This window comes from Mobula birostris, chromosome 22, assembly GCF_030028105.1.
Source record: "Mobula birostris isolate sMobBir1 chromosome 22, sMobBir1.hap1, whole genome shotgun sequence".
Lineage (NCBI taxonomy): Eukaryota > Metazoa > Chordata > Chondrichthyes > Myliobatiformes > Myliobatidae > Mobula > Mobula birostris.
In genome coordinates, this window is record NC_092391.1 from 24,907,307 (window position 1) to 24,932,586 (window position 25,280).

The 25,280-nt window shown below is 40.5% G+C and overlaps 1 protein-coding gene across 3 annotated transcripts in view; it reads left to right on the top strand.

The window, feature by feature from the left end:
* The first annotated feature begins 4,784 nt into the window (after nucleotides 1–4,784).
* gle1 (GLE1 RNA export mediator) overlaps nucleotides 4,785–25,280 on the top strand; it is a 49,307-nt gene continuing 28,811 nt past the window's right edge. For 2 of the 3 annotated variants that reach the window (XM_072240343.1, XM_072240345.1), the window contains exons 1-5: nucleotides 4,785–4,952; nucleotides 9,557–9,766; nucleotides 11,694–11,807; nucleotides 21,233–21,381; nucleotides 24,353–24,413. In XM_072240343.1, coding sequence (XP_072096444.1) covers nucleotides 4,854–4,952; nucleotides 9,557–9,766; nucleotides 11,694–11,807; nucleotides 21,233–21,381; nucleotides 24,353–24,413 — 633 coding nt within the window. In that variant the 5' untranslated portion in view covers nucleotides 4,785–4,853. The remainder of the gene's footprint in view (nucleotides 4,953–9,556; nucleotides 9,767–11,693; nucleotides 11,808–21,232; nucleotides 21,382–24,352; nucleotides 24,414–25,280) is intronic. The other variant, XM_072240344.1, reaches the window with a different exon arrangement.

A 25,280-nucleotide genomic window follows, 5' to 3' on the forward strand; every position in this document is an offset into this window, starting at 1 on the left:
AAGGTTATCGAGCCGCAGCTCTAATTCACATAAAGGTGATGCTAGGTGCAGGAGTATCTGAATGTAAGGTGACTCTTCCAGGGAATGATAAAGTGGCTGATGTGGACGTAGTGGTGTTGGGGATTTAGTGAGGTGGGTTAATGGGTGAAGGAGTTGATCAGCCTGACGGGCTTGGGGGGAGTAACTGTTTCTGTGTCTAAATTTCCAATTAAGGTCAATTGGTTGTCAGTGAGTAAATTAATAAATTTGTTTATTATTGTCACATCCACTGTGGTACAGTTCATACAGATCAACTTATTACAACAGTGCAAGATAAAACAGTCACAGAGTACAGAATAAAGTGTTACAGTTATGGAAAAAGTGCAGAGAAGGCAGACAATAAGGTGCAAAGAAATATTTTTCAACCATTGAGGCAGCCATTTGTTCTATCTGTCCATGCTGCTTCACATAGGACTATTTGTCCAATTCCCCTCTTCATCTCCATCTGTATCCCTACAAATTATTCTTTCTCACCCATACTTATCAACTACCTTTTGATTTATTTTCCCATCAATCAACACCAGGAGTATTTTACAACAATCAGCTGTAATCAATAATACATGGATTATAATGTACCTTTGGGATGTGGGAAGAAATCTACATTGTCAAGTGGAGAATCAGAATCAGGTTTATTTTCACTGGCATGTGTCGTAAAATTTGTTAACTTAGTAGCAGCAGTTCAATGCAATACATAATCTAGAAGAAGTAAAAGGTAATAAAATAATAATAATTAATAAATAACTACATCAAGTACAGTATATGTATATTGAATAGATTAAAAATTGTGCAAAAAACAGAAATAATATGTATATGTATTAAAAAAAAGTGAGGTAGTGTTCACGGGTTCAATATCCATTTAGGAAACAGATGGCAGAGGGGAAGAAGCTGTTCCTGAATTGCTGAGTGTATAGAGGCTCCTCATAGACAGTACCCAAAGTTGGGATTAAATACCAGTGTCCAAAGTTGTGAGGGAGCAAGTCAAGTCAAGTTTATTGTCATTTAACTATATACATGAATATTTCATATATAACCATATAATATATACACAAGTGAGATACTTCTTCGAACCAGGATGTAAAGCACAGTAGTACACATAACACAATTACTTCTGAAGGTAAGGATAAAATCTATAGATGAGTCACACATAAATAACAAACTAAAGGGCATAAATTAGATATTGTAAGGTACATAATGGATCAACCAGTCACACCATGCAGGCGATGCCAGGGGGAGTTCAGAAGCCTGATGGCCTGAGGGAAGAAGCTGTTTCCCATCCTGACCATTGTTGTTTTTATGTATCATTGTCTCCTGCCTGATGGTAGTAAGTCAAAGAGGATGCTGGATAGATGGGTGGGATCCTCAATAATACTAAGGGCCCTGCATATGCAGCGCTGCTGATAAATATCCCCGATGGATGGTAGGGAGACCACTATGATCCTCTCAGTTGTTCTCACAGTCCTTTGTGGGGACTTCCGGTCCAATGCTTGGCTGCACCCATACCAGATGGAGTTGCAGCTTGTAAGGGTGCTCTCAATGGTGCTCCTGGAAAATGCAGTTAAACTGAGGTTGGGGGAGCCTTGGAATCTCCAAAGGAAGTGGAAGCACTGCTATGTCTTCTTGTTCAGGGGGTGATATTAAGGGACCAGGTAAGGTCATCCGTGACATGAACTCCCAGGAACTTAGGTGCACTTGACTCTCTCTTGCACCACTGTCTCAGTGAGGTTTATTGGAATTTCTTCAGTTCCACATACAAATCAGGCAAATTAATAAATGTGACCCCCCTGTTCAAAGAACTGAAACACAAAATTCCATTAATCAATGAATAAAGGTTCATTAAGTGATGGCTTTTCCTGCTTAACACTCTAGCCTCTGCAGCTGGGGAAAATCTTTGAGAATGCTACAAGGCACAACATCTATCCCTAAGGAATTAATCCCCTCTGCTTAGATTTAAGGGAAAAATGGTATCATATCTGTTAAATAGGGGCCGTGGACAATTCTGATTTGATGGAGAATGGACGTGAAAGCACAGAGGAACATCTGGAGAAATTTCTGAAACGCCCATTCGCTGCTGTGGTCGGGAATCTTTTGGAGGGTAGGCCTCAAAATCCCCGGCCTTGCCTGCTTTTGGCCACCAAGAAGGAGGTCGAATCGTTCTGACAGAGATGGCGCTCAGTACTCGGTGTCAGAGAACTGATCAGAGCTCGAAGTTTTCTGATGACTTAAGAGTCGGATTGTGGTCGGCATGGCAGGGAGATTTTTTTCTTCCTTCTCCCGCCTGCTTGAGATGTGGGACATTTGAGAAACTTTGAACTTTACTGTGCTCACGGACTTCTTCATCAAGTTATGGTATTGTTACACTGTTTGTAACTATACGTTATAATTATGTGGTTTTGCCAGTTTTTTTCAGTCTTGGTTTGTCCTGTGTTTTGTGATATCACACCGGAGGAAATAATGTATCATTTCTTAATGCATGCATTACTGAATGACAATAAAAGAGGACTACGTGTCTTCATAATCATATCATAACTAGAAGTTCAGGAGCAATCCTTTTACAATTCGAGGCAAGATCTGAAATTTTGCTGTGACTTTGCTTTGATGCAGGCAGCCTCTTTCCCGCTTAGGTTAGGTGAGATTGGATCTAGAGGTCATGGTTTTAGGATGAAAGGTGAACCATTTAAGGAGAATCTGAGGGAGAACTTCTTCACTCAAGAGTAGAAGTGGTAGGCTCAGGATTGATTGTTAACATTTAAGTTTGGGTAGGTACATGGATGAGAGGGGTAAGGAGTGGTATGTCCCAGGTGCGGGTGGATGGGTCTAGATAGAAGACCAAGTCAGCACAGACTAGATGGGTTGAAGGCCCTGTTTTATGCTGATGCACTTTATAATTCCTTGATTCTAAAATAGGCCCTTAATGCAAAGCAAGGTGGTTAAGATGACATCTCCCTGTGGGCTCTTTGGGTCTGTTTTTCAATCTTATGTGGTGGCGATTGCAGGGATAGGGTTGAAACAATGCAAGAAACTATAAAACAAGCACCTGAACTTTTATTTTAAAAAAAAATTGTTACCATCTTAATAAATTTTGTCTGCAGCTTTTCCACAGCCTTGAGTTTCATTAAAGTCAATGCTAGAGGAAAATATGTATATCAAAATTTATACAATTTTAAGACCATAAGACATAGAATAATAAATTATGGCTTATTTATTATCTCTCTCAATCCCATTCTCCTCTCTTCAGCCCATAACTTTTGATACTCTTACTAATGAAGAATCTGTCAACCTCTGTTTTAAATATACCCAATGACTTGGCCCCCACTGCCGTCTGCGGCAATGAATTCCAGAGATTTATTACCTTCTGGCTAAATAAGTTCCTCCTCATCTCTGTTCTAAAGGGATGTCCCTCTATTCTGAGGCTGTGCGCTCTGGTCCTAGACTCTCCCACTATAGGAAATAACCTCTCTACATCCTCTCTATTTAGGCCTTTCAATATTTGCTAGGTTTCAATGAAATTCCCCCTCATTCTTCTAAACTCCAGTGAGTACAGGCCCAGAGCCCAAACTCCTCTCATACATTTACCCTTTCATTCTCAGAATCATGCTTGTGAATCCCATGTGGAGCTTCTTTCCAAGGCTGGCACATCTTTTCTTAAGTAAGGGGCCTAAATCTGCTCATAATAGTGCAAGTGCGGTTTGACCAATTAGCATGAAACTTCAACCTTTAAAACATCCTTACCTTTATATTCTAGTCCTCTCAAAATGAATGCTAACATTGCATTTGCCTGCCTCAACTTGCAAGTTAACCTTTAGGGACTCTCATGTCCCTCTGCACCTCTGATTTCTGAATTTTCCTTGCTGTTTAGAAAATAGTCTACACCATGATTCCTTGTACCAAAGTGCATGACTATACATTTCCCAACACCATATTTCATCTGCCGCTTCTTTGCCCATTCTCCTAATCTGTCTAAGTCCTTCTGCAGACTCTCTGCTTTCTCACAACACTACCTGCCATTCCACCTATCTTTGTATCATGTGCGAACTTGGCCACAAAGCTATCAATTCTATCATCCAAATCATTGGCATATAATATGAAAAGAAGCATTTCCAACACAGACCCCTGTGAAACACTGGTAGTTACCAGCAACCAACCTGAAAAGGCCACTCTTTGCCCCCTGCCAGTCTATCTTCTATCCATGCTGGTATATTATCCATGTGATCTTATATTGTTTAGCAGTCTCGTGTGTGGCAATTTGTTAAAGGCCTATTTAAGGTCTAGGTAAATAACATCCATCAATTTTCTTTTGTCTATCCTGCCTGTATTTTCTCAAAAAATTTCAACAGATTTGTCAGTCAAAATTTCCCCTTAAGGAAACCACGCTGATTTTGGCCTGTTTTGTCATGTGTCTCCTTGTACCCTGAAATCTCAACCTTAAGGATGGACCCTAACATCTTCCCAACCACTGAAGCCAGACTAACTGACCTATAATTTCATTTCTTTTGCCTCCCTCTCTTTTTAAAGAGTTGAGTGATATTTACTATTTCCCGGCCCTCTGGAACCATTCCCAAATCTAGTAATTCTTGAAAGATCATTACTACCATTAACAACTCTCCTTACAATCCTACTGTATCTTTACGTCTACAAAGATTCCACACTCTTCATAGAAATAAAGTTGTTTCCCTTTCCTACGCCCAGCCTGTGCTACCTAGTCTCCATAGCGATTGGTGAGTGGGTCATGACCCGGAACAGGAAGTGATTGATAGTCCGGCTTATTTTGTTGGTCAGGTTAAGGCGGGTTTTCACATTTTCTTTACTGAAAGGTTATGCCGGCGGAGGATAAACGATGGGAGACCCTGGAAGCGCTGCGCCAGTCGAAGAAAGGGCGGCTGAGCTACGATACGAGCTGGCTGGAGGAGGGAGACGTGAGTCTGGCGCGTCGGGCTAGTGGGCGAGTGGGTCTGGAGCCTGCGTTGCAAGGTTCAAAACTGCCCGGCCTCAAGCCACCAAGTTCTCCCCTTCTTCCTCAGTCCAGAAACGAGTCGGGGCCCCTCCTCCTGTCCCCAAAGTCTGGGGCAAGAAAAACAATATAGTTGGAGGTCAGAAATCTTAGTGGCAGAAGTCATGCGGGTTCTTTATCCAGAACTCAGATTTTCTGTGTTTTTTCCTTGATCCCATTTCCCCCTTTTTTGGAAATAATAAAAAAGTGTAGATACTCACAAACTGAATTGAAATATAAACAGATATTGCTGGAAGTACTCAGGATGGCGGGCCTGTGGGGGAAAAATACAGACAATTGTTCAGTTTGGGGACTCTGTTCAGTCTTTAACTAGACATTTCAGCTCTGTTTCTTTCTGCACAGACGTGCCGACCTGCTAAGTGTTTCCAGCATTTTTTGTTCCATTTCCCTGTACTTGGGTGTCTTCTTCCTATTCCCTTCTGAATTTCCATGGTTATTTCACCACCACCACCACCGTTGTACCCATTCCCCAGTTGATTTTACTTTGCCACCTCTCTTTTGGGTTGAGGAACACAGTGGGACTGGCAACATCTATGGAACGAATTAGAAATTTGACTTCCAGGGTCGAGAATGGGCACCTGGTCCGTAAAAGTCTCAATTTAAATTAGATTAAATTCAACTTTATTGTTATTATGCGGAGTACAGATACAAGCCAATGAAATGCAGTTAGCGTTTGACCAGAAATGCAAAGAATAGTGTTATTTATAAAATAACTGTGAATAAAAAGTAAGTGCTACAGCACACAAATATAAGAGTACTCAGACAGTACAATACGGATGCAATACTGCTTAGCGCTGTGATGTGAGGTTCAGCAGGGTCACAGCCTCAGGGAAGAAGCTCTTTCTGTGCCTGCTGGTGCAGGAGTGGAGGCTCCTGTGACACCTACCGGATGGGAGGAGAGTAAAAAGTCCATGATTAGGGCGAGATGCATCCTTGATAATGCTTTTCACCCTGCCCAGGCAGTGTTTATGGTAGATGTTCTCAATGGTGGGCAATTGGGTGCCGATAATCCGCTGGGCAGTTTTCACCATACGCTGGAGTGCTTTGCGGTCCGATACAGGACAATTGCCGTACCACACTGAGATGCAGTTGGTGAGTATGCTCTCAATGGTACAGCGGTAAAAGTCCGTCAGTATCCTGGGACAGAGGTGATCTTTCTTGATGCTCTGCAATACTGACTGCCTACTTTCCTCCACAGATGCATCCTGTCTGCTGAATTCCACCACCACTTAAGCATCTGCCATCCCTGTCTCTCTCTCTTTTGAGCTACCTTGCTTTCTTTTAAAACATGATTCTGTTAGGGGGAAATTTCACTTCAGTCAACATAACTTCAACCCATGTGATGTTGTTAACATTTTCTGTTTGCTTCCAACATCAATCACCTCCATATTCTTGAAACAATTTATTCAGAACCTTTATCTGGCTCCACCTTTATCAGTTCATTGCCTCATTTGTCCACCACCCTTACCTTGTTAATCTGTGTTGTTGGGGTGTGGGTGGGGTCCTTAAAAGCCTAAAAGCCTCAATTTCAATATTTGTACTGTTTGAATATGTTTGTGACTGTATCTCGGTAACTCTGAACTACTACTTGTATCACTCACAGACATAAGCTTGTAGAGATTCATGTTATAGTTACAAGATTAAGCACTTAAAACTGAGGTGTGTTGGAACTTTTCACAGGGAGTTGTTCATCTTTGGAATATTCTACCCTGGAGGCTGGGTCATTTGGAGCTTTTGCTTTTAGAGGTCAGGGAACTGGCACAGAAAAGGAGATGAGGCCTGGAATAGTTTAGGGCACATTTTAGCCACGATAGGTTAGATTGGTTTATTATTGTCGCATGTAGCAAGGTATGGTGAAAAAATTGTCTGTATATCAATTATCCTATAGATCAATTCATTACCAAAGTACATTGGGGTAGTGCAGGATAAAACAATAACAAAATGCTGAATAAAGTGATAGTTACAAAGGAAGTAGGCGCAGGTAGGCAATTAAGGTCCAAAGGTCAGACTAAGATAGATTGTAAAGTCGAGTCTGTTGTATTATACTAGGAAACTCTTTATGAAGATGCTGTCCTTGGGCCTGATAGTATGTGCTTTCAGGCTTTTGTATCTTCTGCCCAGTGGGAAGGTGGAGAAGAGAGAACATCCAGTGTGGAGTCTTTGAATATGCTGGTTGTCTTACTGTGGTAGTGAGAAGAGTAGACAGAATCTATGGAGTGGAGGCTGGTTTCTATGACTTGCTGAACTTTCTGGTGGTCATGGACGGAGCAATTGCCATATCAATCTGTGATGCGTCCAGATAAGATACTTTATCTTATTGGTCCATTTAGAAATTGGTGAGGGCCAATAGGAGCAGGCCTTTTTTTTTATTTGTCTTCAAAGGAACCAGAGGCATTGGTAAGCTGGTGGACTTTTTTGCGTGGTGTGACCGGACCAGGACCGGTGATATTCACTCTTTGGAACTTAAAGCTCTCAACCGCATATTAAGAAGATTTAGGGGCTGATTGGCTGACAATTGCTCTAATTTTATTGTGTTCTGTGTGATATTGATATCTATAGTACTGTGCCAAAATCTGGGGCAAATGTAAGAAAAATTCTGTAAGGTGATGATGCTTTCAAAAATAATGGGAAGAAAAGTTTCTAGTTATCAAAAAAATTACTATAAAGAGCAGTTGCAGCATAACAACAAATTTCTCTATATATGCCAGTGATATTAAACCTGATTCTGATGCTGAGTAAACAATAAAAAAAAATCAAATTAATATTTGGTGTGACCACCCTTTGCCTTTAAAACTCATCAATTCTTTTAGATACACTGGTGTGCAGTTTTTTAAGACAAACAGCTGGTAGGTTGTTCTGTGCATCTTGGAGAACTTGCAGTCTTGTTTGATTTTGTCTCTCCCGGTAATCACAGACAGCCTCGATGATGTTGCAATCAGGGATGTGTGGAGGCCATACCATCTGTTGTAGAACTCCTTGTTCTTTCCGCCTGCTGAAGATGGTTCTTTATGATCTTGGCCGTGTGTTTGGGGTGATTGTCCTGCAGAATGACGTTGGGACTAATCAGTCGCCTCCCTGATGATGTTGCATGATGGATGAGAATCTGCTTGTACTTCTCAGCATTGAGGTTTCCATTAATTCTGACCAGATCACCAACTCTATTTGCAGAAACGCAGCCCCAAATCTGCAGGGAACCTCTGCCATGCTTCATTTTGGTTGCAGAAACTCATCCATCTAGCACTTTCCAGCTCTTCTATGGACAAGCTGCTTCCTGTTTGAGCCAAAATTTTCAATTTTTGACTCATCTGTCCAGAGTATTTGCGGCTATTGTTCAGCACCCCAGTCCTTCTGTTTTTGTGTGTAGGTGAGCCTCCTTCCTTTGTTTCCACTTGGGGCTGATGGCTTTTTGGTGGCAACTTTTCCATGAAGACCACTTTGACAAGACGTCTCTGGGCTGTAGAGGGTGTACTTGGGTTCCAGTGGTTTCTGTGAGTTCAGGGCTGATAGCAGTGTTGGACTTCCAATTTGGAAGGGACATCAGTTTGATGTATCTTTTGTCTGCTGCACTCAGTTTTGTGGCCGACCACTTGAGTTTCTGGCCCTCAGACTTGCCCATTTCTTTATGCTTCTTCAGGAGTTTCATCTTGAAACTCCTGTCTGCTGTGAAATTTCTGCTTAGGAGAGACCTTGCTGATGCAGAATGACCAATTTGTGTCAAAAGTGTTGCTATGCTCACTCTTGCCGTGGTGTAAGAATTAATGATTTGAAGGTTAAACTGTGACACATCTGCCCCTCCCTCCTCTTTTAGTTTGCTTGTCCTTTGCCCAGTTTGATCCCTTCTACACCCATTTCTGTTCAGTTAATCATTTAATTTATTATTTTACAGATCTGTTTGTTATCTTTGTTTAATGATGCACTGGGCTATATACCTACAAAGTAATCAGTTTTTTTAATTTGAAAAGTGGTCCATTACTTAATATGCTACTTTCACAAAAATACAAAAATTTCTCTCAACATTTAATTTTCTGGAAAATGAATGCTTGGAAATGCAGGAGACGAAAAATAAACACCTAAAACAAAATGTATCAAGGATGCCTTCTATATACTTGTGTATAGTAAATTAGGATAGCAATGTAGATGTGACAATACAGATGCTGATCTTTTGCAATAAAAAACAAAATGCTGAAGGAACACGTGGTCGGGCAGTATCTATGGAGGCAAAGGGGTAGTCAATGTTTTGGATTGAGACCTGTATCAGAAAATGAATATAATGCTTATTAACCAATTCAGTGTAAATGTAAACAGCAAGAAAGTACTTATTTTTGTTGTAATCCTAATAAAGCGGTGTTGTGGGCACAAAGGTGAAGGAGAATCACCTATTTTAAAAGGATTAAGTAGGTTAAGTAAAAATGTCTTAAAGAGCATTATGCATTTGGATAAACATCTCCAGTAGAACAAGTTATTTCATAGTTTTTAAGTTTTATGTCATTCAGTGTACTGTTTTTCTAGGATATTTTGGAACAATGCCAGTCGACACCCAAGCTTTCAGTAACCTCAGCCTGGATACTGGACCGTTTCTCCCAACCGGAGGCGCAATCTAACACCACGGAGAATTTGACACCTCTGATCCAGGGTCTTGCTGGAAACAGCCAATTGCCAGAGAAGTCTGTACCTTCTCCAGAGCCACAAACAGAAGACAATAATAATAATAATTTGCAGGTTTGTCCCTGTTCATTAGTGTTTATTGTTCATTATTTTTGGTAATTAAAGATAAACAGGTACTGTGGTATGGTTCCTTGCTGACATTTTTAAATGTACTTTTACCATATTACCAGCCTCTTAAAAATTCAGGGCTTTCTCTTGTCTTGCCACAAGCACTGCATTCTGTGATTTCTTGCCAAGATTTCTTTTTATGTCATTCATTGCCAAAGCATCAGGTCTTCCTGTACTATTTGAATATGCTGGTTGCTTTACTGATGCAGTGACAAATGTAGACTGAATCCATGGAGTGGTGGCTGGTTTCTATGACTTGCTGAGCTGTGTCCACAGTCTCTGCAGTTTCTCGCTGTCACGGACAGACCGATTGCCATGTCAAGCTGTGATGTGTCCAGATACTTTCTAGGGTGCATTGTAGAAAGGGTGCAATGGTAATATAGTAGTTAGTGCTACAGTAATACAGCTCGGAGTGTTGGAGTTTAGAGTTTAGTTCCGGTGAGCTCTGTTATAAAGTTTGTACGTTCTCCCCATGTGCGCTTGGGTTTTCTCCCACAGTCCAGACATGTATTGGTTAGTAGGTTAACTGGTCATTGTAAACTGTCCTGTGACTAGGCCTGGTTTAAACTGATGGGTTGCTGGGTGCAGCTAGGTGGCCTGGAAGGGCCTGTTCCACACTGTATCTCTAAATAATAAATTTAGAAAGTGGACAGGTACATTTGGTTTCTGGAGACCCAGTGGTATTCTTAGAGGGTTTGTGACCTTGGCTCTTACAATATTTGGGCATCATGCACTATTTTAAACTGCATCTGTTTGGTAACTTGCTGCCTATCCTGAATTATAGCTAGTTACTAGGGTAAGAAAACTATCTTGGATTCTGTTCTGTGGACCCTGAGAGGAAGCATTTGGCCTTGGATCTGAACTCTTCTCTCTCATACTTTCTCTCTGAGGGGATTGAACTTCCAGTCTAAAAAAAAACTTTCTCTTTCCCTCTGTTAAGTGCTATTTTGGAATAATTGTTTATGCTCATGCTTGTAAGGGCAAAGCAACCAGTTTGGAACACTAGGAACAGTGCTGCCTGATTTCTTTTTAATCTTCACATTCCCTTGCTGGTCTAATGTTTCTGTGGTCAAGTCTTCATCTTGCACCAAAGCCTTGGTATTCGATCACTCCTCTACATTGTACTTCTATAATGTGAATAAACTGCCTTGTAAACTTAAACAAGTATTTTTTTCTAAATTATCTGCACTTTTTAAAAAAACCTGTAAATTTTAAAGCAAACTCTTAGTCAAAAATTAATTTGTCCATGAAGCTTAAGATTGTGGTTTGCCTTTTAAAATGCTACTTTTTGTGTAACATTAGGACCACCTTTTAAAATTGCATTTTTTATCCGTGTACGACATTGTTCCTTATGCTGACCCTACTGAGCTTCACCTCTTCCACTGCATAAACTTTGAGCCTATCTATAATTCTGATGTATCCTAGCTCAAATCAATTCCATTTCATGAATCACTCCTTTTTGTTGAAGGTTCTGCTCCACAATACTTTATTTTTGAAGTTCTGTCCTTGTTTTCAAATCTTTTATACTTTGACCTACTCTACTCTGTGACCTCTTGCATTCCAAAGATCAATGAGAGCTTCTTGCACGGATGTAATTTTGATTGGCTTATTGTTGGCAGCTCTGCTTTCAGCTGCCTTAGTTTTTACTCTTTGATTCAGTTTCTCTCTTTAAGCTGCTGCTTGAATTTCCTCTTTATCCAAGTATTTGCCAAGCCGTCATAAAGTCTCACTTTGAAGTGCTGAGTGTCGAATTTTGTTTAATGACATTTCTGTGAATTACCTTGGAATGTTTTAATATGTTAAAGATGCTATATAAAAAGTTCAGTTAGAACAATATGCTCTATCATCATTTAGTTTCTCCTTCTATTTTTAGCAGTTGGTGCAGGAATTAACTCCAGAACGTACACTGCTGCTGCTTTCACCAGAAGCCACTGAGATTGAAGGTTATGTTAAAGTGTACGAAGGATTCCATAGATTTAAAAGCCAGGTGAGAAGTAGAAAGTAAAAGTATTGCTTGTGCTTTAAGATGCTGGATATTTGGATGAGTAGTGCAGCAGGTGGTCTGCCATAACTGGGAATGCTGCTGGGTCATTGAAGCAGTTCATTTCTGGAGTCTTGGGGTACCAATGAATATCAGACCAAAAACATCGAAAGGGGTATAGGTCATTATTATCTTTGATGTTTTTTGTCTTTTAATAAGATTCTGACTGTTATTCTGCTTCAACTTTCCGATTCCCATTTTTGCTTCTCTAAAAATTCATGAATCTTAACATTTTCCATGACTAGCATTTGCTTGGGGCTATTTTGTCATTCTGGTGGGGTTTGCAGGCAAGAAGTCCTTTGTGTAATAGGTATTGTTTTTGTCTGGAATGCTTAGTGCTAGAAAAATATTTGTGAGATTGAATCCCAACAGTTCTCTCAGACACTGCATATTGAGCAAAATAATCTTCATTGCACAATGTCTGGTAATGCAATTCTGGGTGTGAGGAATGGGCCAGTAATTTGTTGACACATTCCCCACACCTAGAATTATCTAAATCTATATGTTCAGTTGGAGCAAAGATGAGTTTCAGTAGTTTTGTAAGAGGAAATTGGTATCAAAGGAAGAGCTGTAAGTTTGGTTTTTTTTACTAATTGAACCACAATTGTCTTGGTTCAAATAAAAGCAAAATATAATGGAAGCACTTAATAGGTCTGATGGCACGTGAAAAGACAAACCATTAATGCTTCAGGGTGAGTGTTGAGTGTTAGCAATTTGTTCTTTTATTTCAGATTTCTAGCATTTGATTTAAAAAAATAAAAAATGTCTTACTCTTCTTGGGCCGCTGCTGTGATTAATGAAGAGCAGGTGAGCTGCCTCAATGACGATTGCACAGTAGCAATCACATCTATTGTACTGAACTGCTTTGAGAAGTTGGTCATGGCTTGAGTTAACTTCTACCGGAGAGAGAACCTGGATCCGTGGCAATTTGCCGACTGCTGTAACAGGTCTACAGCAGAAGCGATCTTGCTGACTCTCCTATCTGCTTTGGACCACCTAGATGACAGTAATACCTCGTCAGGCTACTGTTGATTGATTACAGCTTGGCAATCAATGCTATCAGTCCCTTAGTATTAATCAACAAGCTTCGAAACCTGGGCCTCTACCTCTCTGCAATTGATTTTCTTATTGGGAGACTATAGTCAGTGTGGATTGGTAATAACATCTCCTCCTCACCAACAGACAACACAGGCACAGCTCAAGGATGTGTGTTTAGCCCACTGCTCTGTTCTCTACTCTCACGACTGTGGCTAGGCATAGCTCAAATTACATCTCTAAAATTTGCTGTTGACACTAATGTTGACAGAGTCTCAGATGGTGACAAGGAGGTGTACAAGAGTGAGATCGACTGGATGAATGGTGCCAAAGCAACAACCTCACACTCCATGTCTTTAAACCGAAGAAATTGATGGTTGACTTCAGTGAGGGGAGGTCGGGAAAACACACACCAGTCCTCACTGCGGGGTCAGCAGCAGAAAGGGCAAGAAGCTTCAGGTTGCTGGGTGTCAGCAGTTCTGAGGATATATCCCCAGCCGAACAGATTGATGCATCGCGAAGGAGGCGTGCAAGCAGCTCTACTTAATTCGCAGCTGGAGGAGATTTGGTATGTCACCAAAGACTTGTGCAAACTTCTACAGATGTACAGTGGAGAGTGTTCTGACTGAATGCATTGCAGCCTAGTGCGGAGCCTCCAATGCACAGGATGAAAAGAGGCTGCAGAGGGTTGTAGACTCAGACAGTTCTCTCGTGGGCACAACCTTCCCCGCCATCAAGGACAGCTTCAAGTGGCAGAGCCTCAAGAAGGCAGTGTCTGTCATTAAAGACCCTCACCATGCGGGACGTGCCCACTGCATTGCCGCTATCAGGGAGGAGGTACAGGAGTCTGAGGGCTCACACTCAGTGTTTTTAGTACAGCTTCCACTCTGCCATCAGATTTCTGAATGGTCCATGAACTTTATTTGTCTTTTGCCTATTTATTTTAGTAACTTGCAATAATTTTTATCTTGCAAGTTATTGCAGCAAAACAACAAAATTTCATGACTTGTCAATGATAGTAAACCTGATTCTGATTCATAAATTGGCCTCAAATATTCTACTTTTTCAATATTCAAATTTTATAACATTATCTTTAGTATGTCTTCATGATGGCATGAAAACCCATCACAGGGGGTCACTTTGCTCTTTGTGAAGAACTTTAAAAGCGACTGAATAAATGTTTGACAGAATAAAGAATTGCAGTATACTGGGGAATAAAATGAGTAGGATACGTTGGATAGCTCTACCCAAGATCTGCCCAGGTAACCTGTGTTTTGTGATTCCCTCTTTCATCTCGTTATCTCACTGATTGAAGATAGATGCACACTGTTTAAATAGTTTGAATCTGGAATTGGGATTCATCTTGGGAGCTTTTATGATTGGCACCGGTGTGCAATGGTACCCTCTAAAGCCTTCACCCAGGAGCTCAGAAGTGAAATTGGGGTTGTGTTTGGTAAACTGCAGCTAGAAGATCACTGCTTTCCTGATGCGTGTTGTGTTTTATGAGAAAATATAGTGTTTAGATTTTAATTCACTGTCAGTCAACAAGTTTCTTTTTTTTTTTGGCGTGTGTGTGCGCGTCTGTGCGCGTGCGTCTGCGTGTCCGTGCATGCGTCTGTGATGATGTCTTTTTCATGGCTTTTACAAGGCGCGGAGTGAGAGAGAGAGAGACTGTGTGGCACGCCATGCCTCACACAGACATTTGCGCAGTATTTTCCCTTTTTATTTTATGATCTCGACACTCAACCTGGCATGGATGGAAAGCGTACTCAGGAGTGGACCTGACAGGTTTTGAACCCGGGAACCTCTGCTCTCGGGCCCGGCGCCGATGTCGTTGCGCCACCAGCCAGCCCCATTCAACAAGTTTCTAATTCACTTGAATTTTGGTCAAACATTGGTTTTTACTTGTTTGATAATTTCAGAGTCTCTTGCATTAAAATAACTCAGGAACATTATAATCAATTACTGAAAAAAAAATTTCAAGTTGTAAAAGTCGTCAATTAATGGCTCCCAAAAGGTCAATACAAAGGTGAAGCACCACATAGTGGTAAGTATTGGAATGTGTACATGGATCATGTAGAATTCACTCTTGAAAAGAAAATTCTGTAGTCTTCAAATTTGGTTGTCCTAAAGTGCTTTGCCAATATACTTTTGAGTATGGTCATCATTACAATATAAAGGCCATAGTGGTCATTTTGTGTATGATATTCCAGCATAAGCAGCATCTCAATAGTTGACCAGGTGAAATTTTTTTGTTGTTCAACAGAGTTGAGAGTTAAACTTCAGTGAAAACATTTATTGGAGAGTTTACTGCTCATTCTATAGAATGAATGGGGTTTTGTGTCTGCATGAAGGGGGAAATGTCTCATTTGAAAATAGAATCTCCAACAATAGTGAAGTAAAGTATCAGCCAAACTTCTGTGCTCTAATCTTGAGAATGAGATACAACTCCCACCCTTTGTGCTCAGAGAGCAAGACTGCTGGTTACATACTATGGGAGAAACTGTTCTAATTAATTTTTAGGATCAATATGTGGTTTATTATCATGGTTATGTATCATGAAATTGTTTTGCAGTAGCAGTACATTGCAAAGATGTAAAGTTATTATAAAACAGTGAATAAATAAATTGTGCAAAAAGAAGAATAACAATTTAATGTTCCTAAACTGTGCAGGAATCTGGTGGAGGGGAAGAAGCTGTTTCTGAAAAGTTTGAGTGTGGGTCTTAAGGCTGCTATACCTTGTGGTTGTTATGAGAAGAGGGGCCTCCTGCTAGTGAGGGTCTTTAGTGATGAATGCTCCCTTCTTGAGGCACCATCACTTGAAGATGTCTTCGATGGTGGGGAGGATTGTGCCTCTGATGCAGTTGGCTGAGTCTACGATCCTCAGTAGCCTCTTGTGATCTTGTGCACTGGAGCCTCCTTACCTACCTGTGATGCAACCAGTCCTAATGCTCTCCGTGTACATCTATAGAAATTTGCATGAGTCTGAGATGAGAAATCTCAAAGCCATAGGGTAGTGCAGCAAGGAAACTGGGACTGACATGCGTCTTTGTCATTGGTACAGGGACTGGCATGCCTCCTTTGTCATTGCATCACTATTGGGCCCGAGATAGGTCCTCTGAGATGTTGATGCCCAGGAGCTTGAAGCTGCTCACCTTTGCACTGCTGACCCCTTAATGAGAACTGGTGTGTATTCTCCAGACTTTCTCTTCCTGAAGTCCACAATCTGTTCGCTGGTCTTGCTAATGTTAAGTGTGAAGTTGATACCATTCAACTAGCTGATCTACCTCACTCCTGTATGCCTCCCCTTTGCTTTCTGAAGTTCTACCACCAGCAGTGGTATCATCTGCATATTTGTAATTGATGTTTGAGCTGTCCCTAGCCACATGGTCACGAGTGCAAAGAGAATGGAGCGGTGGGCTGATTGCCCATCCATGATGAAGATAATGTGATTGATGTGGTATACATGAACTTTAGCAGGGCTGTTGACAATGTCCTGTGTGGGAGGCTAATCCAGAAAGTTAGAACACATGGAATCCAAGGTTGGCTTGATAATAGAAGGCACAGGGTAGTGGCAGAGGGTTGTTTGTCTGACTGTTAATTCTGTGACCAGTGGTGTACAACAGGGATTGGTGCTGGGACTGTTGTTGACTATTATTATGATTATGAGGACACGCAGTCCCCTTTTATTGTCATTTAGTAATGCATGCATTAAGAAATGATAAAAATATTTTTCCAGAATGATATCACGAAAACACATGACAAACCGACCTAAAAACTAACAAAAACCACATAATTATACATACAGTTACAACAGTGCAAAGCAATACCGTAATTTGATAAGAACAGACCATGGCACAGTAAAAATCTCAGAGTCTCTCGAAAGTCCCATCATCTCACGCAGACGGTAAACCTCCAGCGCCGCAAACTTGCCAATGCAGCACCCTGGAAGCATCCGACCACAATCCGACTCTGAGTCCGTCCGAAAAACTCCAAGCCTCCGACCAATGCACCGAGCACCATCTCTACTGAGCGTTTTGACCCCAGCCCCGGCAACAGGTGATACGCAAAGCCAAGGATTTGAGGCCTTCGTCTCCGGAGATTCTCGATCGCACAGTAGCAGCGGCAACAAAGCAGGCATTTCAGAAATTTCTCCAGATGTTCCTCTGTGCTTCACGGCTGTCCCCCCATCAAATCTGGATTGATGCACGGCCTCTAGTTACACATATCGATATCAATTCGGAACGGCCGCGTGCGCTGTGTCGCGCCGCTGTCTTCTCCCGCCTAGACTATCATGTCTTGGATATGAATGCCTGTGGTTTGATAAATAAGTCTCCTGATGACTCTCAATAAATAAGCCTGCTTGATAAATTATAAATGACTTGACTGGTGGAATTAGAAGTGGTGCGGATGGTTGCCTTGGGATACCTGAGGGATATAGATCAGCTATATGGTTAGGCGGAGCAGTGGCAGATGAAATTTAATAGAGACAGATGTGAGGTAACACGTTTGTCTAATACTGACGGTACATGTACAGTACACAGCAGGGTCTTTAGAAGCATTGATGTACAGAAGTTTGCTTACAGGATTGCAAAAGGCTGCAGAGGGTTGTAGTAGACTCGGGTCAGTTCCATCATGGGCACAACCCTCCCTCCCATCGAGGACATTTTCGAGTGGTGTTGCCTCAAGAAGGCAGCGTCCATCATTAAGGGCCCTTGCCATCCAACACATGCCCTCTTCTCTTTCCTGCCATCAGAGAGAAGGTACAAGAGCCTGGTCTCGTACTCAAAGTTTTAAGAACAGCTTTTTCCCTTCTACCATCGTAACGTTACCTCATTATTCATCTTTTGCACCATTTATTTATTTTGTAATTTGTCTTCAACAGTACACTTCTGCCACAGAACAATGTGTTTCACGATATATGTCAGTGATAATAAACCTTATTCTGATTGTAAAGCTGAACTTTATTACGCAAGTCATAGCTGTCTGAAAATGGTGACACAAGTGGATAGAGTAATGAAGAAACTTGCTTTTGAAAGTAGGGTTATTGTGTATAGGAGTTGGGATGTCACTTTGTAGCTGTACAAGACATTGGTTACCACACACTTGGAATATTATGTTCAGTACTGACCACACAATGGAAAGGACATGGTGGAGTTAGGTTTAATGCAGAAGAGATTGATCAGGATGTTGACTGGAATGGAGGACTTTAGTTTCAAGAATACACTGAATAGGCTATGGGATTGTTCTCACTGGTGTATAGGGCCCTGAGTGATGATTTCAGAGGTTTATAAAATTATGAGCAGCATAGATTCAAAGACTCACACATTTATTATCAAAGAATGTATAAATTGTACACCTTGAAATTTGTGTGTTTATAGGCAGCCACAAAGCAAGAAACTCGAATTACCCAATTTAAAAAAAAGACCAAAAACCACTGTGCAGAGAAAGTGGGGGAGGGAACACTGTGCAAATGATGGAAGCAAGCCAATGGCATCCTAAACCATTGAATCTCAGATCCGTTCCTGGAGCAGCCTGAATAGGCCCAAGCCAAACCTCGGTCTCCAGTTTTCGCACCAGTGGGGCAGGAACGCATAGCAACTGGCTTATTTCACAGCCTCTGGAGCCAGGGAGAAAGGAATGAATATTCAGGAGGGAGTAGGTGAAATCAGCCTGATCCTCACCTCTGTATCTGACACTCAGGCTTCTAATCCACCTGTGCTAGCATTTAAGTTATCCAAGCTCTGAGTAGTGCCACATTATGGGGCCTGGATCTTGGCGCCCCGATACGCTTGTGCTGTCCAGCCGGAAGCCGTTCTCGATCTCACTAAATCGGCTCGGCACTTGGAGCGATCCAACCTTGCACCTGGGTTAGGTGCACAAACATCAGAACTCTTCTGCATCTACTCCTCTCCAAATTGCTCACTCCTTCTCTAGTAACGATACAAACCTGTCTGTGAATCCGGTGGCTCGAACACGTTTCACCTCGCAGTGCTCCTGCTTGGCTCATCCCCTGAACCAGCCTTGCCTCCTCACTGCCTGTGGCGATGGTTCACCTCAGTTTGCTTCATGAAAGATGCTATAAGTAATACTTTTAGTTCATGCTCCTGCCTTATGATTTACCAGTAAGCTATCGGACATCTTTGGTAGCGCTATCTTAAACCAGAAAGATGGGGAAAATGGTCCTAAAATACGGGTACCTAAAATAAAAAAGAAGGTTCATGGAGTTGGACATCACAGGAATGAGCCTTTCTGCTCACTATATCCGTACCAAATCTTTTGCCCATTTACATTAATTGTATTTGCCCGTATAAAGTCAGTGAACTTCTGTACCTTGCCTATTCAAGTGCCTGTATAAACAGCTCTTAATCTGACTCCGTTACTTCCTCTGGTAGTAATATCAACCACTCTGTTTTTTTTTCAAAACTAACTTCTCCTGAAACCCCCTTTAAAACTCCTCTCTCTCATCTTAAACCTATACCATCTATTTTTTAAAAGTCCCCTACCATAAGAAAAAGATTCTATATACTGTTACATCCTATATACACACAAATCAAGCTCAGGCTATCCAATTTAGGCAATCTGAATTTCTCAAGTTTATAGATTTGGTTTGGAAGCTATACCATGAGTTTACTAACCCCAGCAAGGAAATGGTTCTGTTTTTCCTTTCTCTTTTGTTGTTCTGCTTCAAAATGAATTGACTTTAAACTGCAGTGGAAGCATATTCATGAAGGCATTTGCTCTAATCTGTTTGGTAATTGCTTCACATTCCTCTAGCTATTAATTCAAATGGTCCCATTTCACTGCAATTCTGAATTGCATTCCAAATACATCTTGGCTCTTTGGTAACAAATCTGAACTAATTCTAACAGGCCTCATAAAGTATTTGAACCTTGTAACCTTGCCAGCTCTGAAGAGCTGGAATAATTTATAGTTTTGGCTACCAAACTGATTTCCTCAATTCCACTCCCAAATTCTGTGTGCATTTATTTTCTTATTTTCTACATTTGTTTTGATAAGATGGATAAAGTACAGCAGGAAAATGTTTGCATTTTTTTCTCCTCCTTTCTGAAGGAAGTCAGACTGTCAACAGGCAGAATTTCTAATATCATAAAATGATACGGGACTTTATTAATTATATTTTGGGCAATACAGAATGACATTGCAAAAGGGAATGCTATTTGGCTTGCTTAGCCTGTGCTGGTACTCCAATCTGTCACTAATGCTTCGAGGTTTCTGCACTGGGTATTGTTTAGAATAAATGCCTCACTGAAGTTCTTCCTTTTCTGGCCACCCTCCTTTGTTTCAAAAGTCACCATGATAAATTGCCCCATTGAAATTTTACATGAATGGTTGAAATCAGTTTTTCAAACCTTCCTCGTCTATGTAGCTCAGTAATGCATCATGTGTTGCTCAATTTATGAGGAAAAGGCACCTCTAACCACCTAATCTTTGGTGTCATTGCTTAGTGCATTGAATGGATTGAAACAGGCCAATTAGCACACTATATTTTGCTGCCATCTGTGCTCCACCTGAATTGGTGTGTAACTAATAAATGAAATCACTTGTTTACAAATGCTTTAATAAAATTATTTAAAAAAAAACAAAAAAGGATTTGGTGCTTTCCTCGTGTATATGATGAATAAGCTCTTCAAGGGCTTCCAGCCAGGTAAAGGTACCGATTTTAATGAAGTTTTCAATGACAAACTCTGCCATCTTCATTAGGGATGATGACGAGGCATGTCAAGTCCACTGGTATATATACTCAACTCCTGTCGTCCGTCCCTCCTGATTGGGTAGTCCTCATCCAGTCAAGTTTCTGCTGTCCCACCTTGTTTACATTCTAATTCCAGTTCTTACTTGGAGCAAGACCTTCCTCTTTGTTAAAATTCTTTTCCTTTCGTTTTATTTCAGTGTATTACTGCATAGGTCAAAGGATAATTATGTACGGTAATTACATTGGTGTCAAATATTTTCATAGGACTAGGTGAGGATCAACCTGAAGGCACTATTAAATAGTGCAAAATTAAATTTTCTTTAAAAAAATTGTAATTGCAAATCTTGGTATGTATCCAGCCTTGTATATTGATATTATTTAAAACTGAGATTATATGTGCAGTCCTAATGAACTGACTAACACTTCCTTTTGCAACCAACAGCTCCAAAAACAGACTTATCATCTAATCTGTTTGTGGAATCTTAATATATGAATTCAGCTACTGCCTTTTTTGGGTAACAAAAATGACTTCACTTCAAAAGTAATTTGCTAATGGTGAAGCCCCAAGGATATAATGACATACAGTATTAATGGAATTTCATTTTGTACCTCTTCCTAGACTGAACTGAAGCATCGCCAGGAACTTCAACAGAAAATTGTTCAGGATCTTTCCAAGTCGTCTACTGAACAAATGAAGCGATTCGAAGAATCTCTGGAGCTTAAGCAACGTCAGGAATTTGAGGAGATGCGTGATATGATGGAAAAAGGGTAAGAAATTTGAAAGCTTTTGTATGCATCTCTTTGGTCAAATGGCTATACGTCCCTTTCCATAACTTTCAATAATTAATCACAGTTGATAAATGAGAATAACCCTAAGGTGGCATGTACTGAAATGTTTGCCCCAAACTTCCCTTTGGATTTATTAAACCATCTGCCAAAGATAAAATTGCAGATTAGAATTAATTAATTAATTAATTAATTAATTAATTAGAAATAAACTGGTACTTACTTTTTTTCTCAATGCTATTTTCAGTAGCCTGATGAGCTCTGAAACAATAGTTTCATTTTGGCCTCATGACACAATATCCAAGATGATTTATATATTTATTTATTGAGATACTGCACAGAATAGGCCCTTCTGATCCTTTGAGATACACTGCCCAACAATTCCCTGGTTTAATCCTAGCCTAATCACAGGACAATTTACAATGACATCTTTAAACTGTGGGAGAAAACTACAGCTCCCAGAGGAAACACTTGGGTCACGGGAAGAACATACAAACTCCTTATAGTCGCTGGTATTGTAAAGTGTTGTGCTAACCACTATGCTACCATGCCACCCCACATTTGCTGTGTTTAACTGAGAGATTATTGCCCTGCCATTGGTGCAGCATTAAACTAGTGGCTTTTCTGGCCCTTGACTGATGTAAATTTTAAAGAAGCATGCAGGTATTTGTCCTAATGCTCTGACCATTTTTCTTAACTCAATATTCTGCATCACAGTAACAAAAATGTATGGTATAGAAAGAAGCTATTTGGCCCCTCTGGTCATCCGTGCTGGGACCAAAAAGTTTTCTTTTGCCTAGTCCTATATCCCAGCTTTGGTTCTGTAATCTTAAAGGATATAGCAGCAAGTATTCGTTTAGGTTCTCTTTTAAACTTTGAGAGGTTCTGCCTACTCCCATTCTTTTGGACAGTGCATTCCCAATCCCACCACTTGTTGGATGGAAGAAAGCTTGCTTCCTGCCATTGTCCTGAAATCTGTGTCCCTTCGCTCTTCCCACAGCTAATGAAAATAGGTCCTCAGTCACACTGTGGATCTCCTGAAAAAGTGTATACATCTCAAACCATCCCTCAAGAAAATAACACCTCCTTTTCTTGAAGAGTCAAAGGCTGCTCTCTCTTGTTAATTAAAGTTCTTCGGCCCTGGCAACTCCCCTGGTAACTGGTCTGGTACTGTCACATCTTCTGCGTGGGGTGACCAGAAATGTATCCAGTATCTGTGACCACGCTTAGTTTTATGCATTTTGTAATATTCTTTAGCCTGGCCAGTGGGACTTTCCAAATGTCTTAACTGCTAATGTAATCACCTTTTGTGCGTTTCGTAGTACTTTCAAGAAGCTATAGATGTGCTCTTCTAAGAGCCATATCTTCTTTCAAATTGTTTATCATTGCATAACATTTACTATGTATTCCCTTGCCTTGTTTGCCTTCCCCAAATGCATTACCGTACATTTCTGTGTTGCATTGTTTGCCAATTTCTTGCCTACCTCACCAATCCATTGATAACTAATGAAGCCTACAACAACCTCACTGTTAATACTTAGCTAATTTTTATTTCCTCGCCACATTTCTATATTTAAAAGCAGGGGAACTATGAGTTCTATTTATTTTTGTGGACCATTACTCTGGTTTTTATTTCTGCCTAATTATGGATCCCAACTGCTGCTTTCCCATGCATCCTTGGAGCTTTCCTTTTACTAGCCATTCTGCCATATTTGACTTTGCCAGTGGTAAAATCAGAGCAACTTGTACTGTATTGGCTTTGCTGTTTCAATCAAATTAATAAAACTCTGAACTCCGTTCAAATCCATACTGTCTATGAATATTCTGTGTCTTGCTAAATGATTTGTATTGTCCTTCAGAATTTTAATTTTGGTACTTTGTTTACTACTGATATTAAGCCAAACAGCCTATAATTTGTTAGTCCATTCCTACCTCCCTTTGTAAGTAGCCAGTCATGAACATGTTTCCATTTTTCTGATCTGTATAATCAGTATAATCTGCTGTGTTTGCTGCATTATACAGTGATGACACTATAAAGATGTTTCCTTGGCTGTGAAACAACTTGGGACATTCTGAGATCTTGAAGACTGTCATTTAAATGAAAGCTTGTTTTTTCAGTTGTAACTAAATTGTCGGTATGCAGTTAAGATGAGACAGATAAGTTCAACAGAGATATGTGAAACAAGCTTTTTTTTTTACACAGAGTGGTGGGTGCTTGGAATATGCTGCCAGTGGTGTGGTTGAGACAAATATGATAGATACGTAAGAGACTCCTAGCACATGAATGTGCAGAGAATGGAAGGATAGGGACATTGTGAAGGCAGAAGGTATTAGTTTAGTTAGGCATTTACTTACTAATTTCATTAGTTCAGCACAACGTGATAGGCTGAAGAGCTTGTTCTCATGGTATACTGTTCTATGTAATGATGAAAGTATTGTAAGATGCACATTGCTGAAATTAAATCTTTATTCTAAGCACCCATTCAAATTGCATGCTCGTGCTCTGGAAAAAAGAATGGGACTTTCTGCAGCAACAATTTGCTTCAGTAATTTCATTTCACTGATTAGTTTAGCAGATATTTGGGCTAATCTGATTTTGTATCTGAATTTGTCAACTTTTTAACTTTATTCCTACTAAACGAAACAACCAAAAAAAAACTTGGCGTGCTATTGGAATAATTAAATAAGAATACATTTTTTTCTCAAGTTGTTTAGTGACTTTAATATTCTTTCAGTATTAGGTTTTCTATCTTTTAGCCCGTTGTGACAGTGTCTTTGAAAGAACTATCAATTAGTTCCCTTCCCCCTGATATTTTGCAACAGCTTTCCTTTTGTGTTATACACCGATATAAGCCAAATATAAAACTTTTTCATCTGATTTTTGGGAGAGGTTGTGGGGGAAAGAAAGCAAAATGATTTGGAGCGTGAAATCAAAAGTACGTTTCTTTTATAGGTCTCTTGAAGCTCAAGGACGTCAAGAAAAGCTAAAGGAAGAGCACCGGCGCAAAGCAAAGGTGAATAGTGGACAACTCTGCATTGTGGAGTTGTCAGTGAGCCCCTTTTTGGTATGGAATAGCAGGATGCCATTGGTGCTTAAAATCCAGGGGAGTGAAAGAGTCATGAGCTGTATTTCAAATAATGATGAGCCAGAGTGCAGGAAGAGGATGGGGGAGCTCAGTAATATAGTGTCATCTCAGCAACCTTTCCTTCAATGTCGAAACGAAAGAGCTGGTCATTGACTTCTTGAAGGGAGATGATGCACTTGCTCCGGTCTGTGTTTTTATGTATATTTAAGGCAGATGTTGATAGATTCTTGATTAATCAGGGCGTGAAGGGATACAGGTGAGGGCAGAAGATTGGGGCTGATGGGAAAAATGGATCAGTCATGATGAAATAGTGGAGCAGACTCAATGGGCCAAATATCCTAGTTCTTCTCTTATATCTTATGATCTTGTATCAATGTACCGAGGTTGAGAGCTTCGAGATCATAAGAGTGAACATCACTAATATTGCATCCCGGTGCCAACTGTATAGACATCAAGAAAAGAAAACTCTCCAGTGCCTCTAATTCTTCAAGGAGGCTAAAGAAATTTGGCTTATCCCTGTTGATCCTTACCAATTTTTATCGATGCATCATAGAAAACATCTATTTGGATGCGTTGTGGCTTGGCATGGCACCTGCTCTGCCAGTGACTACAAGAACCTGCTGAGAAATGTGCTCACAGCTCAGCGCGTGATGGAAACTAGCTTCCCCTCCATGAACTCTGTTTGTTCTTGCTGCTTCAGTAAAGCAGCTAGCATGATCAAATACCCCTTCTGCTCTAAACATTCTCTCTTGTCCCCTCTCCATCAGGCGGAACATTTTAAAAAAAAAGAGCCAG